Genomic DNA, 16041 nt, shown 5'->3' with positions numbered 1-16041 from the left:
CCCACGAACCCACGAACCATGAAATCATGACCTGAGCCAAAGTTGGAAGCTCAGCCGACTGAGCCACCCGGGCGCCCCCTTTAAAGCATTTAAAAACAAACTCACTAAATGGTAGCCTGCCTTTAAAAAAAAAAAAAAATTACGGTAAAATATACATAACAAAATTTACCACCTTAACCATTTCTGAGTATATAGTTCAGTGGCATTAAGTACATTCACACTGTTGTGCAAACAGCATCACCATCTGTCTCTAGAACTTTTTGTCTTCCCAAGCTGGAACTCTGCTCAGTCGTCCCCCAGGCCCTGGTAGCCACCACCCTCTGTGAATTGGACTCTTCCGGGTCCCTCATAGAAGGGGATTCAGGCAATATTTGTCATTTTGTGTCAAGTTCATTTCACTTAAAATGTCCTCGGGGGTCATGCACGCGGTAGCAGGGGTCGCACCTTCATTCCTTTTTAAGGCTGAATAATCTTCCGTTGTGCGGTTATACCACATTCTGTGAATAATCCACTTTTTATGACCAGTTGCCGCGCATTGGCAATTCTAAACAGTGTCAACTATAAAGTACTCCCTATCAGGCCCGGCTGTCTTCCCTCCTTATCCTTGGGATGCCGTTTGATATTTATAAAGCGTTCAAAGCGTTCATGGGAGGATGTGGGAGAGGGTTCTGGATCTTACGTGACAAAATTTTCTGAAGTTCCTTTAAACATCTGTTGCCTAAACTTTCTTCTCTTTCAGGCAGCTTGTCTATTATTTCTCAACATCTTCCGATTGTCCTTTTACACAAACACGAATGCATTCAAAACTGTGTTTCTTTTGGTTACCAAGAACAGTTAGCCCCATTTTTTTTATACTTTTTAAAAAAAGGTTTATTTATTTATTTATTTGAGAGAGACAGAGGCAATGTGAGTGGGGAAGGAAAGGGAGAGACTCCCAAGCGAGAGCCTGACGGGGAGGTTGAACTCATGGGACTGTGGGATCATGCCCTGAGCTGAAACCAAGGGTTGGAACACTCAACCGACTGAGCCACCCAGGCCCATTTTAAATATTGGTTTGGGTGTAGAAAGGACGTATGTACAGTGATAGGAATATGTATAAGGTCTTTGTAGTGATTGGTTCGGGCTGGCCCCTTGCTGGTGAGTGGGACCAGGGACATGTGTAACCTGCAGGCCTCTGAACTCTCCCAGGCAGAGATGCCTTTAGAGAATAGAATGCACTTTGAACAAGATTAGGATAGAATCACTTCCTCATACTTTAGAAAGACATTGGGAAATTTGAATACAGTTATGAAAAATGACCAAGTGTATCTAAAACAGCATGCCTTCTCTTTTTCAGTTTGGTGTCATTTTTGCGGGTGCCCAGAAGAACGTAGGCTCTGCCGGGGTCACGGTGGTGATCGTCCGTGATGACCTGCTGGGGTTCGCCCTCAGGGAGTGCCCATCAGTCCTGGACTACAAAGTGCAGGCTGGAAACGGCTCCCTGTACAACACGCCTCCGTGCTTCAGGTTAGCTCCGGGGCATGGCTCGGGGGCCTCGGGGACTGACGGAGGAGGTCTCACTCTTTCCCATCAAAGCAGAGGGAGGTAGCTTTCTGAAGTAGAGCACGTTTTCATTAGCCAGTGACCTAATGGCTCAGACATCCTATCAGGATTCTTTGCCCAGCTCACCTCTCTCTGTTATCCCCTGTGCACTGTTAGATCAGTTTTCCTTGCCCTTTTTAGGTCTTGATAGCCTTAGGAGTTTACCATTAACCCAAAAGCTCTCTGCAAATGAGTGGCAGGTGTGCATCTCAAACATGAAGCTTTGGAAGCTTCCATGAAACTTTGGAAAAGGACTTTCAAAGGCCAGGCCTCCCCGGCTTTCTTTTCTTTCCCTGCTGGGCCTGCACAAAGCTGGCCACCAGGCAGCGAACATACTGGCTTGGGCTTTTCACCCAGTCTGTGCTTGTCCGGTACGCCTGGCTTCCTATTAGCCAAGTGAGAAAAGTGTATTAAAGCACATTCAGGGACAGCGAGGCTCCCCTGCCCCATGGTCTTTTAACGCCAAGCCTCAGATATTTTGTGAAAATCTTGTGACACCTAGGATTTAACAGTTGCCTGGGAGATTTTTACTACTTACTAGCTGTGTGATCTTGGGCAAGTCACTTAACCTGTCTGTGTAGCAGGTTCCTCCAGGAGTAATAATAGTACCCTGTGATAGTGCTGTGAGGATTGATTGATTGATTGATTGACTGACTTACATATAAAACGCATTTGGTGGTTGGCACATGGTAATTTATAAATGTTAGCTGCTGTATTATTACTGTTTCTCTTGTTGCTAGTTCCCAGAGCTTAGCAGGGGAGGGAAAAGCCAGAATTTATGGATTACCTTTCAGGCCATGTATGATATAGAATGGTGATACTTTATTTGTATGACCTTTTTAGTGCTCCCAAGCACCCGAGGAGGTAAATACTCTTTTTATTCCCATTTTGCAAGTAAAGAAGCAAAGGCCATACTTGTAGGTCGTGGCACAGCTGGGATTGGAACCTGGACAGCCTGGTTCCAGAGCTTGGGTGGGTTCACCCTGTACCTTAAGTGTTCTCCACAGGTGAAATTACCAGTGTGTGTTTCTTTGTGTCTGAAGGATTCATCTTAGGAGATCACTGTTGGAGTCCAGCTCTTCCGCTCATGGAATTTTCTGGGGGGAAAGTGCTTTCAGAAGAGCATGTGGAAAGGCAGGCTCAGGCTGGCGCAGGGAGCATTTCCCTCTGAGTTGGGACTTTGTCTGAGTTCTTCCTGATAGAGGCTGCTTCTAGAAAATCTTCTACATAATTGGCTCTAGGAAGGAAAAGTGTTTTTTTCTCAAAGTTAGAATTCTTTTTTTAATTTTAAATTTTTTAACACTTATTCCTTTTTGAGAGACAGGGAGACATAGCATGAGCGGGGGGAGGGCAGAGAGAGAAGGAGACACAGAATCCAAAGCAGGCTTCAGGCTCTGAGCTGTCAGCGCAGAGGCCGATTGCGGGTCTGGAACCCATGAACCATGAGATCATGACTTGAGCTGAAGTCAGATGCTCAACCGACTGAGCCATCCAGGTGCCCCAGAATGCTTTTTTTTTTTAGGTTAATTTATTTATTTTGAGAGAGAGAGAGAGAGAGAGATTGAGAATGAGCAGGGGAGAGGCAGAGAGCGGGGTGGGGGGGGGGGGGCGGGGGCAGAGGATCCAAAGCAGACTCTGTGTTGACAGCAAACAGCCGGATGCGGGGCTCGAACTCACGAACTGTGAGATTGTGACCTGAACCAAAGTCAGACGCTTAACCGACTGAGCCACCCAGGTGCCCCTCAAAGTTAAAATTCTGATGGAAATTTCCACTGGATTTCTGCACCGCTGACTGGGGCACAGCAGCTAATTTGTGTCTCCTGTTTTCCTTGGGGAATGGGGTGTTCTAGTGGTTACTGTCCTGGTCACTTCTAAACCCCACTGTGTTTCACCCTGGTTGAAAATGTTTCTGAAATGCCTGTTAAGGGTGGGGACAGTGGGGCTGAATCTCTTGTCCATCGGTCCTATTTCTGGGGTTCCAGGCAGTTCCAGGTGCCAGTGATCACTGGCCAAGTTGGAAACAAGTTGGAAGTGCCGAGTGGTGAGGATGCAGGTGCAGGGGAGCCTGGGGAAGGGGCTTAGGTGCCAGGCTGCACAGTGACAGGTGGTGTTTGTCCTCCCTGTTAGAAGGTGGGGCCAAGGCCTGGCTCGCCATCAGGTGGGTCTTTCAGGGTGAGACAGAGACCACCGTGGGCTCCAGGAGGAGGTGGGGGGAACACTGTCCTGAAATGTGGTCTGAAAGCTGGCAAGTTCAGATCACAGCGCAGCCCGGAGGGGCGGGGAGGGCACACTCTCTGCACCTTCTCTGGTAACTAAGAGTTACCGGAAGCAAATTCTAAAACATACAATGAATATGTTAAAATGCTGTTTGTTTGTTCATATTAGGGTGAAAAGTCAGTGGGAACAGGGAGAAAGCAGGTCAGTCTGTCTAATATTTATGACAAAATGATAGGAGACAACAGTGTGTGGAGTCAGACCCAGAGACACAGAGAAGGACTCTTCAGTGACTCTCATGTAGGGTCCCTCCCCTACCAGCTCGTGTGCAGGCCTCAGCCTGGGCCTTGACCAGTCAGCTCAGCTGGTCACCTCAGCTGGTCACCTGGTCACCTGGAGGAGGGTTACACTGGGTGGAGGAGGGCCGTCACTGCCTCCCCAGAGCTTTCCTGCCTCAGGAGAGGGGACTGAACCAGAAACAAGGGCAGAAAAGGGGCAAAACTCTTCCCCCCGGGCAGATCAGAACAGTGCTGAGACTATCGAGGGGCAGAATCGTTAATATTCGATTAGAATAGTGTAAACATAGCAGAGAAAGACCGGTTTCAAATGTGTTCTGACCAAGACCCCCTGGAAGTTGCCATCCTTTCTCTTACCCCGAAAGAAGAGAACAGGAGAGAAATAAAAGTCCATTCAATTGACCAATTACCATAAATCTATGGCTTGGAAAACCAACTTAGTTCATTTGTTGGTACTTACAACCTTCAAGGTTAGAAAATTTTAGCTCGCGCAGTGAGAACAAACCCCAAGTTAGAGATAAGATTTGTGCCAGATGCCCTCCCGGATCCTTGAATGTGAGCCGATAAGACAGGCAGAAGACTCCTGAGCTTTGAATCACACAGAAGTCCTTGAAAAGGCCCCCCAAGTTGTTTGAAAAGAAGCCTTTTTTTTTTTTTTTCCTTTTAAAATCAGAGCTGAATGACCATTGGCTCTGGGCATTTTGTGTGAACTGGGCTGAGTAACGCTTCACATAGTTGCCTGTAGCCCTGAGCTGTGAATTAGGGTGGAATAAAGGATCGCGTGGGCCTTCTGTTTTAACCCTTTAGTACATCACACTAAGCCCAATGAATGCACAGGCAAGAAGGTACACACACTTCCCTCTGTACCCACAAATAGTTCTCTGACCCTGTAAGTATATATTTGTTTTTTCTCTGTAGTACGAGGTAAAGTAACTAATAAGAAAATAACCCCATTAATCAAGGCCGCCTCTCTTACCAGAGTAGGAGTGAGGGCCTGCGCAGGGCCTTAGCCTTGCTCCTCATGAACCCCAGAAGCAGATGAGTTTCTGCAGTTAGAATCTTCAGAACAAACAGCCAGGGAGAGTTTTTCTGAGGATTTCTGGTGTGCTTTTCTAAGCCTTAGTGCACAGAGAGTATTTGTATTGCTTTAAAAAGTTAACATGTATTCTTTTTTTTAAATAATTTTATTTTTTTAAGTTATTTTCAGATTGGGTAAAGGGCGTCGGGGTGGGGGGTGGCAGGCAAAGAGAGAGAGGAAGGGAGAGACGGAGAGAATCCCAAGCAGGCTCCACGCTGTAAGTGCAGAGCCCAGTGCGAAGCTTGAACCCACAAACTGAGATCATGACCTGAGCCGAAATCAAGAGTTGGCCACTTGACCAACTGAACCACCTAATGTGTTCCTAGCAAAGATTTCTGAAGTGAGCAGAACTGGCCAGGGTAACCACTATTCACTGCTCGTTGTGGGTCCCAACAGACCCTTAACTGGGCGTATGCAGATATACAGAGCTGTATTTAGTTATGTGAGTGGGACTTTACCCTGTAGACTATTCTGTGGATTTCTTTTTTCTACCCCACAATCTGCCACGAACACTATGCTATGCGATATAAGCTCAAATACCTGCCTTCCCCCCCCCGCCCGCTTTGAATTGCTGTATGGTGTTCCAGTGGTATTCCACAGAATGGATCTACTGTGATTTATTTAGTAACTTAGTAGACAAGCTTCGATGGTAAACCTATGCTGTGCGATGCAGGTGGCATTTTAGAAGTGAAGGCATGAATCAGGCATGTTAAATTGGTTAATGGGGAGAATTGAGACCGAACATTAGGGTCCCTATAGTTTGAAGAGTTTGGACTGTGTGGGGCTAGAAGTTTGAGTTGATAATGAATCGGAAGCCACAGGGAGAACCCGCTTCCTTCCGAGCGGTCTGCCTCATGCTGAGGCTTCATAGGCGTGGCTCCAGGTGCCGGCTCTGGGACAGCATGGAAGATGGGAGGGCTTTCTGCTGAGCGCCCGCCAGATCCCATTAAGATTAGCACTGAGTCTGAGCATGACAGCTATGGAGAGGGCAGTGTGTTGGTGCCGAGAACTGGCTGGGACTGTGGACCTTGCTGCAGCCTTGGATTTGAGTAGCGAGAAAGCAGCTAGGGAACGCTAGGATAACAAAGCTATAGGTGAAAGCAAAATGTGGCCTTGAAAGGGTACGGTCAGTGAATAGGCACCAGTGGCTTTGCCTGGGTCATGGGGCGGGGTGTGCTTCTGTGGTTCGTGGGAGAGTGAGTTTGGGGTTAGAAGGGAGTTCTAGAGCGGGTCACCGAACAGAGGAGTGGGTGGGCAGTGTGATATCTGTGTTTTTTTTTTAATGTTTATATTATTATTTTTGAGAGAGAGTGAGCCGGGGTGGGGTGGGGGGGAGGCAGAGAGAGAAAGGGGCAGAGGATCCGAAGTGGGCTTCGTGCTGTCAGCAGCGAGCCCGATGTGGGGCTCGAACTCACAAACCATGAGACCATGACCTGAGCCAAAGTCGGCTGCTCAACTGGCTGAGCCACCCAGGCGCCCCCCTTTTTTTTTCCTGAGAGAGAGAGAGGCGGGCAGCGTCCTATCTGGAACACACACACATCCACACAGGTGTGCTGTGAAGCTGCTCTAGCAGCCGCACAGGCAGCTGTGTCTGAGCTTTGGTGCCAGCCTGGCTGCCCCACTAGCCGGTGAGGTAGTGGCTGAGGGTCCTGGAGCCCCTACGAAACCAGATGCCTTGGTTACTGCGAAAAAAGCCCAGGCTTTGGAGTCTGACTAGGCAGGGTTGCAATCCTGGCTTTATCAGCCACTACATGGGTGACATTAGCCAAATTAAATTCCCCAAACGTCAGTTTCCTCATCTGTAAGATGGGATGATGGTAGCTCTGACCTCAGGATTATTGTGATCAAGAAAAGAAGGAACAACTAGCAGGCTGCCTGGCCCCATAATAGATGTTGGAATACACTCCTCTGCCTTTCTTCTTTCCACTTTGTCCCTCTGCTTTCTCAGTCATTATCCACAGAGCTGCAGCTGAGGTTCTAAATTACTCAGGGGCTGTTCTCTACTCTATTCTCTCTTCCCTTTTTGCCACTAGCTACTGTTTCTCATTCCTCAAGCTGGGGAAGCTTCTGGAGAGGCTATTACATGTCTGTGGGTGCAGGCTGCTGTCTGCCCACTGCCTACTGAGCAGCCCAGCATTGGCTTCTGCTAACCTCTGGGGATGGAAACACCGGGGTCCTCTACCTACCAGGTTGACACAGTGAATGAGCCAGTTAGTGCCTCGGGCTTCCTCTGGGACAAGCTTCTGGCCAGTAGAGTGCTTTCCAGATCCAGTGATCGCCCTCTTCAACCTGTCACGGTGGTAACAGACCCGTGGTGTTAATGAACGAGGCAGCTCTTGTCCAGGGGTTAGCACCCCAGATCTTTGCTGGGCATTGACTCCTGGCCACTTGGTTTGCACAGATCCCTGGTGGGGACCTCTTTTCCACTCCTGGAGAGTGCACAGCCGAGAGCTGATCTGCATATTCCCAGCTCAAGTAGATGGTATCTCTTCCCTTGGAGACCTGTGCTCCTGCCCCCACAAACTTTCAGTGAGGTGCACACGGAGCCTGCTTGAGATTCTCTCTCTCTCTCTCTCTCTCTCTCTCTCTCTCTGCACCTCCTCTGGTGCACACACACGCTCTGTCTCTCAAAATAAATAAACTTAAAAAAAAAGAGAGAGATGGGCTTTCAGAAGGCCACTAGGAAACCATCCACTGCTCCTCAACATGTATGTTCAGTGCAGTTATGAGCACTTTGTAATGAAGATGCTGTTGACTACACTTGTGTCACCTACCTGCCACGTGCCAGACCCTGCACTAAGCACTTCACCCGATCTGTCTCCTAAGGTCCCCTCGAGCCCCGATGTCTCACAGGTGGCCGAGCTGACATTTTGGCTCAGAGAGGAACACTGCCAAGCTCCAGGAGGGGCTGGGGTGCAGTGGCTCCTCCTGGAACCAGGGACACAAATCCCACCCCACTTGCTCTCCGTTTCTGATCCTTGCTTCTTTCTGCTGGAAAGCAGATGAGTCTCTGTCACATGTTCTTACTCAAGTCTCACACTTTGACCAGCACTAGGTCTGCCTCTTTGGCCTCACTCCCAGGTCAGAGAATCCCAGGGAGGGCTCTGATCGGCCCCGTTAGGTCCCCTGCCCAGCTCTGAGACCAGAGGACAAGGGACCCTGCTGGGTCTGCCCGTTGGGTGGGCGTGGGGTTAGGAAGATTGGGACAGCTGAAATGCCAGGTGTCCAGCATAGGGTGGTAGGTATCCCTCTTTCTAGATGGGAAAGCCGGGGTTTGGATTTCCAAGGTGACTAATGCTGGGTAGTCTTAGTGGCAGCAGTGGGACCAGAGTCAATACTGACTCGGAGCCCCTGCTCCTAGTGCCATACCACACTTCTCCCTCCAGGTAGGGGCCCCGGGCCCCCTGTGAGGGCTCTGCTGTAGAGAAGGTGAACACTGTGCTTCAGGTCTTCCCAGATCGTGGGCCCAGAGAAATATAAAATATAAAATAAAGGAGTGAATGGTACAAACTATGGGAAGTATGGGCTCTGTGAGTGTAGGAAGTGAAGGGTTAACTGGGTGGGGGTGGGGAGGATGCTTGCTGCAAAACAACAGTTGGCTTGAATGTCTTTCCACCTTTGCAAAGCTGAACTACATGGATTTTCTTTGTTTTTAATCTTTATTTCAGCATCTATGTCATGGGCTTGGTCCTGGAGTGGATCAAGAACAACGGCGGTGCAGCAGCCATGGAGAACCTCAGCTCCGTCAAATCGCAGATGATTTATGACATCATTGATAATTCGCAAGGATTCTACGTGTAAGTTGATGGACTTTCTCTCACATCTTGCCTCTTGTGGATTTATTTTAACTAATTAATTAAAAGGTTTCATTTATTTTTGAGAGCACACAAGCGGGGGAGGGGCAGAGAGAGAGGGGAACAGAGGATCCAGAGTGGGCTCTGTGCTGATGGCAGCGAGCCCGATGTGGGGCTCAAACTCATGGAGTCGTGAGACTGTGACCTGAGCTGGAGTCAGACGCCAAACCGACTGAGCCACCCGGGTGCTCCTTACCTCTTGTGAATTTTCACATGTGTATATGACGTGTGCCTTTGAGAAATGGACACGTTTCCCTTTCTTGATGTTGAAGTGCCAGTGAGCTGGGTGGTCATGGGCCCCAGCAGTTGGAGGCAGGTGGGTTCTCCCCTTGTACAGCCCCACCTGTGGAATCTCAGGCCTAGGGACCTGTTTCCCGGGGGGTGGTGATGTTTCTCACACCAAAGATCTCCCCTGGGGAAGAGTCTCAGTTCTTCCTGGGGCAGACACCTTCTCCCACTGTCTGCATCCTTGGTACATCCCTTGGGAAAAATCACGCAGATTTGCTGGAAGCGTTCCCCTTTATGTAGGGATTCCACTGGAGGCCCTTGGTATAAACACCTACTCCTGATCCCCTCAGCCGGGTCGCCTACCTTTTTAGAAGTTCACTGCTTCCGTTATTATAGGACAAATATTCCCATCCCAGGCCTGCAGTCTGTGAACGAGGAGACTTCTAGTTAAACATTTTTGTGACTGGGGAGCCTGGGTGGCTTAGTCGGTTGAGCACCGACTTCAGCTCAGGTCATGATCTCACGGTTTGTGGGTTTGAGCCCTGCATCGGGCTCTGTGCTGACAGCTCAGAGCCTGGAGCCTGCTTCAGATTCTGTCTCCCTCTTTCTCTGCCCTTCCCTCACTTGCACTCTGTCTCTCTCTCTCTCCCAAAAAAAAAAAAAAACAAAAAAAACAAAAAAACAAAACAAACAACAAATTTAAAAAACCAAAAAAACATTTTGGCGACCAGAAGATTCATGAATGTGTGTTGACTACTGGACCCGCTCCTGTGAGGGACAGAGAAAACGTATGGGCCTTGTATTCGTCTCCTAGAAGTGCTGGAACAAAGATTCACTAACTCGATGGCTTAATGCAACAGAAATCCATTCTCCATGTTCTGGAGGCCTGAGGTGCAAGGTGTCAGGAAGGCTTTGCTCCCCCCAGAGACTCCAGGGAAGAACCATTCTTTGTGGCTCCAGGCATTCCGTGGCCTATGGTGCATCACCCCAGTCTCTGACCTCACCTTTGTTGTGTGTCCTCGCTTCTGGTTGCTGGATTTGGGGCCTACCCAGATAATCCCAGATGCTTTCTGTCAACTAGAGACCGTTAACTTAATTACATCCTCAAAGACCCTTTTTCCAGGGGTTAGGACATGGATCTACCTTTTGGGGGGCCACTATCCAGTCCCCTACCATAGACCTCTCACCAGAATGCTGAATGTGAAGCACCTAGCACAGTGCCTGGCACACAGGGAGCTTAATAGATGGTGTTTTCGTTTGCGTCCACTCCCCGCTTCCAGGTGGCATACAGGTGTAGGAGACTTTATGCTGCGTGTATGTACATGTACACACATATGTGTATGTTTGTGTGTACACATTTGTATGCATATACATAAACACATACTCATTTACCAAGCCTGAGACCTCCTCAGTGACTGTTACTCTTTGGGTTCCATGATAGTAACTGACTGATAGGAACTAGAGAATGTATACTCTTCTTTGAGAATTCAGTGTGCCACGACAGATGGACAAGACGATGCTTTAGGCCTAACTTTTAATACTTCTCCCTGACCACCCATGGGTGGTGGGTGGGGGTGTACTTGTGGAGTAGGTAGGATAAAGCAGCGTGCTACTACTCCCTCTGTCCTTAAAATGCTTTTGGCTTGTTCCTGTGAGTTCTTGGCATGCAGTGACCCTCTAGCCACAGGCCCTGGGGGAGTTGGGTTTGGATGGACGCCTTAGCCTTTAGGCTTCTCCCCCACATGTGGTCTGGGGAGAGGTGTGCACGTTGTGCTTTCTGTCTACTCTGGTTCTGCACAACAGCCAAGTACAGACTGGAGGCTTGGTAGATGATCCGAGGAGTTCACAGCCAAGGGCTCAGTGATAGTTACTATAAGCTTGGAGCAGTAAGATGATAATGCTTTGCCTGCAGGTGTAGGGGGGGTTTTGAATGAGCTTGATTGCACCTTGGGCATGAGTAGAGTTAGTCAGAGGAGGGCAAAAGTACTTTTAGGAATTTTTAGGAAGGCAGGGCCCAGCCCCGCAAAGGTACTGAGAGGAGAAAGTACCTTGTGTTTGGGGAGCTAAGAGTGGGTTGCCTAGAGGGGATGGTTGTGCTGGAATGAGAAGGAAGGTCTGGAAAGGTCTGAAGACACACTTAGTCCACCTGTTTAGTCTTCCACACATCCACCTATCCACACATCTACCCCCCCCCCACCTACCCTTCTACCCACCCATCTGTCCACCCACCAACCCATCCATCCATCCATCCATCCATCCATCCATCCATCCATCCCATCATGACCCACATGCCCATCCATCCATCTATCCATCATCCATCCACACACATCCGTCCATCCATCCATCCCATCATGACCCACATGCCCGCTCATCCATCCATCCATCCATCCATCCATCCATCCAGTAAATTTTCCTGAGCACTTCTCTGGGCTAACCTTGTTCTAAGCCCTGGGATACACAGAAGAATAAGGTATCTTTCCTGACCCCCACAGTGCTCAGAACCTGAATGTGAGTGAAAGCACTTGGCTGTTGTGGAGGGGAGACCAAATTTTCTATTAGCTTTTGGCTCCATTTATTTCTAAGGAGATGTGTAGGCATAAAATGAGAAGACAGAAAGAATGATAATGCCTCTGGAAGAATCCAGAGAATTAGAAGCAAAACAAGGCATAGGAGAGAAACACTGAGAAACCCCAGAATTCCTTTTTCCCCCAAGGTTCTTATACTCCAAGCACGCAGCCTGGCATTTCCCAGAAGACAGCCTGCTGAAGCCAACATGGCAGGCGGGTTGTCTCCTGAGGAATCAGGTCACTTTCCCACCTAACACTTTTCATTTACTTATGCACAACCTTGACCCGGAATTTTCATCTTCAGAGTAAACCTCTTTCTGGGAACTTCCATCCGCCCTGGGCTGCCTGCCCAGAAAATGTCATCCTGGCGCCTGACGTTCTTGTGGGACCCTGTTACTGGAGTCAAGCGGCCTTTTGCTTGCTCCCCGCTCAGTGTTTGCAGTGGGTGCTTACTAGCTCTTCCTGTATTCACTTGGATTTTCAGGAACTTCTTCGCTTGTCTTTTCAGCTATAGACATATGGCCCCCGAGGGAGGTGAGCAATTTTAAAGAATACCAAATAGCCTAGAATTAGACTTTGTCATTTACCACCACCTCTAGCTCCTTATTTTTGCTCCCCCCTCCGCTTTGGCTTCCCCCAACTCATAAGGCAGCCCATTACTGAACATGGTTCTGGGAAGTTTCTAGGGGGTGGTACCAGCTCTGCCAGTGACCCTGGCATGGACTTCGACACTAGAAAAGTCAGCCTTCGAAGTCCCTGAGTTCATTGCATAGTCTAACCATCCACGTGGTGCTGGTTGATGCTGACTTGAGCCCATGTGGACAGTGAACCCCTCTTTGCCACTTATTAGCAAATGACCTAACTGCTCCAGACTCTGTCTCCTTATCTGTACATTGGGTGTAATGATGGTATACTTTTTTTTTTAGTTTGTTTATTTTGAGAGAGACAGAGACAGTGCAGTGGGGGAGGGGCAGAGAGAGGGAGAGAGAGAATCCCAAGCAGGCTCCGCACTGTCAGTGCAGAACCTGACACGGGATTCAAACTCTTGAAACCATGAGATCGTGACCTGAGCCCAAACCAAGAGTTGGACACTTAACCAACTGAGTCTCCCAGGTGCCCTAATGGTACATACTTCTTATGACTGTTGTGAGAAGTAAATGAAAATCCATGTGAATAAAGAATATATAACAAGAGTTCAGAAGAAGGGTTCTAGCGTGGGTTACCTTATAGAAAGCCCTGGAAGAAGTACTTGGCACCTAGGGAAAATTCCTTAAGAGTTAGTTCCTGGGGCGCCTGGGTGGCTCAGTCAGTTAAGCATCCTATTTCGGCCCAGGTCGTGATCTCACTGTTCATGAGTTTGAGCCCTGTGTTGGGCTCTGTGCTGACAGCTCAGAGCCTGGAGCCTGCTTCGGATTCTGTGTCTCCCTGTCTACCTCTGTCCCTCCTCTGCTTCTGCTCTCTTTCTCTCTCTCTCAAAAGTAAATAAGTAAACATTAAAAAAATAAAAAATAAATTAAAAAATGTTCGTTCCTAATATTATTATTTTGTGTTACTATGGGAAGCCCTTAGAATGGTCCTGACACAGTGCTCACTATATATTAGATACTAATTTTGATATTATAAAGATGTCCAAGTGAAGGCATCTGTATCCAGACCTGAGGTCCCCTTTCTTGTTACCTTCTTTTGGGGATCAGACCTTAGGAAAGAGGGGAGCATGGATGGGTCTAGTGATAACACTAGCATAGAACAAAGCAGGCAGAGCCCTGGTGCTTTAAGGTACACATTATATGACCGCACAGCCCCGTGAAGCAGACAGTAAGCCTGTTTTCCAGAGGCACAGACAGGTGAAGGTGAAGGTGGCAGCTGGGAAGTGGGAGCAAGCCAGGATATGCACTTGAGGATATGCACATTAAGGACCCCAGGGGCGCTGGGGCCGGGGTCCTTAACTACTATACTAGGCAAACTACAAAACTCATAGACTATGACTCTCTATTCGTAATGCAGGGATCAGTGGAAAACCTTAGAAATGATCAAGGTCAGAATTGTGATTAGTTACAGCTAAATATGTAAATGTCGATTACTTTGCTGTACTCCAGAAATAACAATGAAAAGCGTGATGAAGTAAAAAGATCCCATTTGTAGTAGCCACAAAAATGATAAAATATCTACAAGTAAATCCAGATGCTCATCTGGGCAAGTTAATGCAAAAGGATCGCTGCAAATTTTAAAAAATAACATATTTACATTAATCAAATGTAATGTTAATGTACAGTCTCCTAAAACTCATCCATGTTAATGTAGTGGGGCAGTGGTAGGGACAGACAGTATTACTGTCCGTGGAAGAGTCAAGGCCAGAAGCTGTCCATGTTTGCTTGAGAATTGCATTTCATTTTTTAAAATTAGTTAATTAATGAATTTTGAGAGAGAGAGAGAGAGAGAGAGAGAGAGCTTGGGCAGGGGAATGGCAGACAGAGAGCGACAGAGAGAGAGAGAGAGAGAGAGAGAGAGAGAGAGAGAGAGAGAATCCTAAGTAGGCTCCACACTGTTAGCACAGAGCCAGATGTAGGGCTTCAACTCAAGAACCATGAGATCATGACCTGAGCCAAAGTTGGAAGCTTAACCAACTGAGCCACCCAGGTGCTCCTACTTGAGAATTGCATTTTCAATTAGAGAAGAATGTTCGAAACTTTCTAAAGTTTTGATATTTGAAGCATTGTAATCCATTTAGACAAATTGTAGAGTTAGATACTTGCATCATGCCATGCTCAAAAACAAGTTCTAATTAGTCAAAAGATCTAAATGCAAGAAGCAAATAAAAATACCAGAAGAAAATATAGGAGAGAGTTTAAGTATAGGGAGTATAGAAGGTCTTTCTAAACAAGCCATAAAACTCAGAAGCCATGAAATAAAAGACACTTAATTACGTGAAAATCTTTAAAATTTACACAGCTCATGACATCACAAATAGAGTGAAAACAAAAACAAATGACAGACATGAGAAAAGATGTGTAGTAGCAAAAGATATAAGTGACTATCCTTGGCAAGAGCCCACAAGTGGAAAACGATAACCAAATACAAATGGGGTGGTTGCTAATGGTTTGAGCCAGTGACCCAGAAGAAACCCAGCTGGCTAATGGGCAATGAATGCCAACCTCCTTAAGAAATGCAGATTATAATCAGGAGATTTTGTTTTTCCCCTCTGATCAGCAGAAATTAAAAAGATTGATAATGTCAGGCAAGGGAACGCACTTGGTATGTCAAGTATAAATTTGGATATTTCTGGAGTGACGTTTGCATCACCCATCAGAATTCAAAACTCTCGCTCTCTGCCCAAGGAGTTTTACGTCTAAGTAGATGCCTGTGTCCTTTCTCTTTGTGGATACAGAGGTGTGCCTAATTGTGGATACAGATACATGCCTAATTTGGTCCCTGCAAGTCCAGTGCTGTTAGGTGAAGATCTGTAGACAACCAGCATGCCCATCAGGAGGGGTGTGACGAAAGAAGTTAGGGTCCATCCTAATCGGGTAACGCGTGTGGTGAGAAGGGTGAGGGAGGTCTGTGTGAACAGACGTGGGAGGCTGGCCACGTTCTGTCATTGGGATAGAAGAAAAAAGTAAGTGTAGGAAAGGATGATGCATGTGTTATTTCACTTAGAAAACCACAACATGTATATTTGTAAGCCCTGCATAGGTGTGTATATACACATATGAACATACATATACATGTCTGCACACACATTTGTATGTTTAAAAAGATGCTGAGGAATACACACCAGGTTACTGATGGTAGCCGTCTCGGGGAAGGGGATGGTAGATGTCTGCATTTTGACTCTAGATTTTCATAAGTTGTATAGAAATTTAAAATCAACTTTAAAATAATGTTTATTTTGAGAGACAGGGAGGGAGAGAGAGAGCGAGGCTGAGTGGGGGAGGTGCAGAGAGAGAGGGAGAGAGAATCCTAAACAGGCTCCAGTGCAGAGCCCAGCTTGGGTCTCGATCCCACTAACCATGAGATCACAACCTGAGCCAAAATCAAGAGTCGGGAAGCTTAACTGATTGAGCTACCCAGGCGCCCCTAAAGTTAGCTTCATTTAAAAAATCTGGCAGTAAAGAGAGGCCTCGTGATGGTGTTTTGCAGGCTTCTGTCCCACCGGGTGCGTTCTTTTCCTTGCTCCCTGTGCTTCTCAGCTTCCTCATAGAAGGACATCACTGAAGCTCACGTCC

At 47.5% G+C, this 16041-nt stretch overlaps 1 protein-coding gene across 1 annotated transcript in view; it reads left to right on the top strand.

Annotated features, from left to right (window-relative positions):
- Nucleotides 1–16041, top strand: part of PSAT1 (phosphoserine aminotransferase 1) — a 32958-nt gene that overhangs the window by 11310 nt on the left and 5607 nt on the right. Inside the window, exons 6-7 of the mRNA XM_027040990.2 lie at nucleotides 1337–1506; nucleotides 8838–8966. Of these exons, the coding sequence (XP_026896791.1) occupies nucleotides 1337–1506; nucleotides 8838–8966 (299 nt within the window). The remainder of the gene's footprint in view (nucleotides 1–1336; nucleotides 1507–8837; nucleotides 8967–16041) is intronic.

Source organism: Acinonyx jubatus, chromosome D4 (assembly GCF_027475565.1).
Source record: "Acinonyx jubatus isolate Ajub_Pintada_27869175 chromosome D4, VMU_Ajub_asm_v1.0, whole genome shotgun sequence".
Classification (NCBI taxonomy): domain Eukaryota; kingdom Metazoa; phylum Chordata; class Mammalia; order Carnivora; family Felidae; genus Acinonyx; species Acinonyx jubatus.
This window is presented reverse-complemented; position numbering and strand designations above follow the sequence as displayed.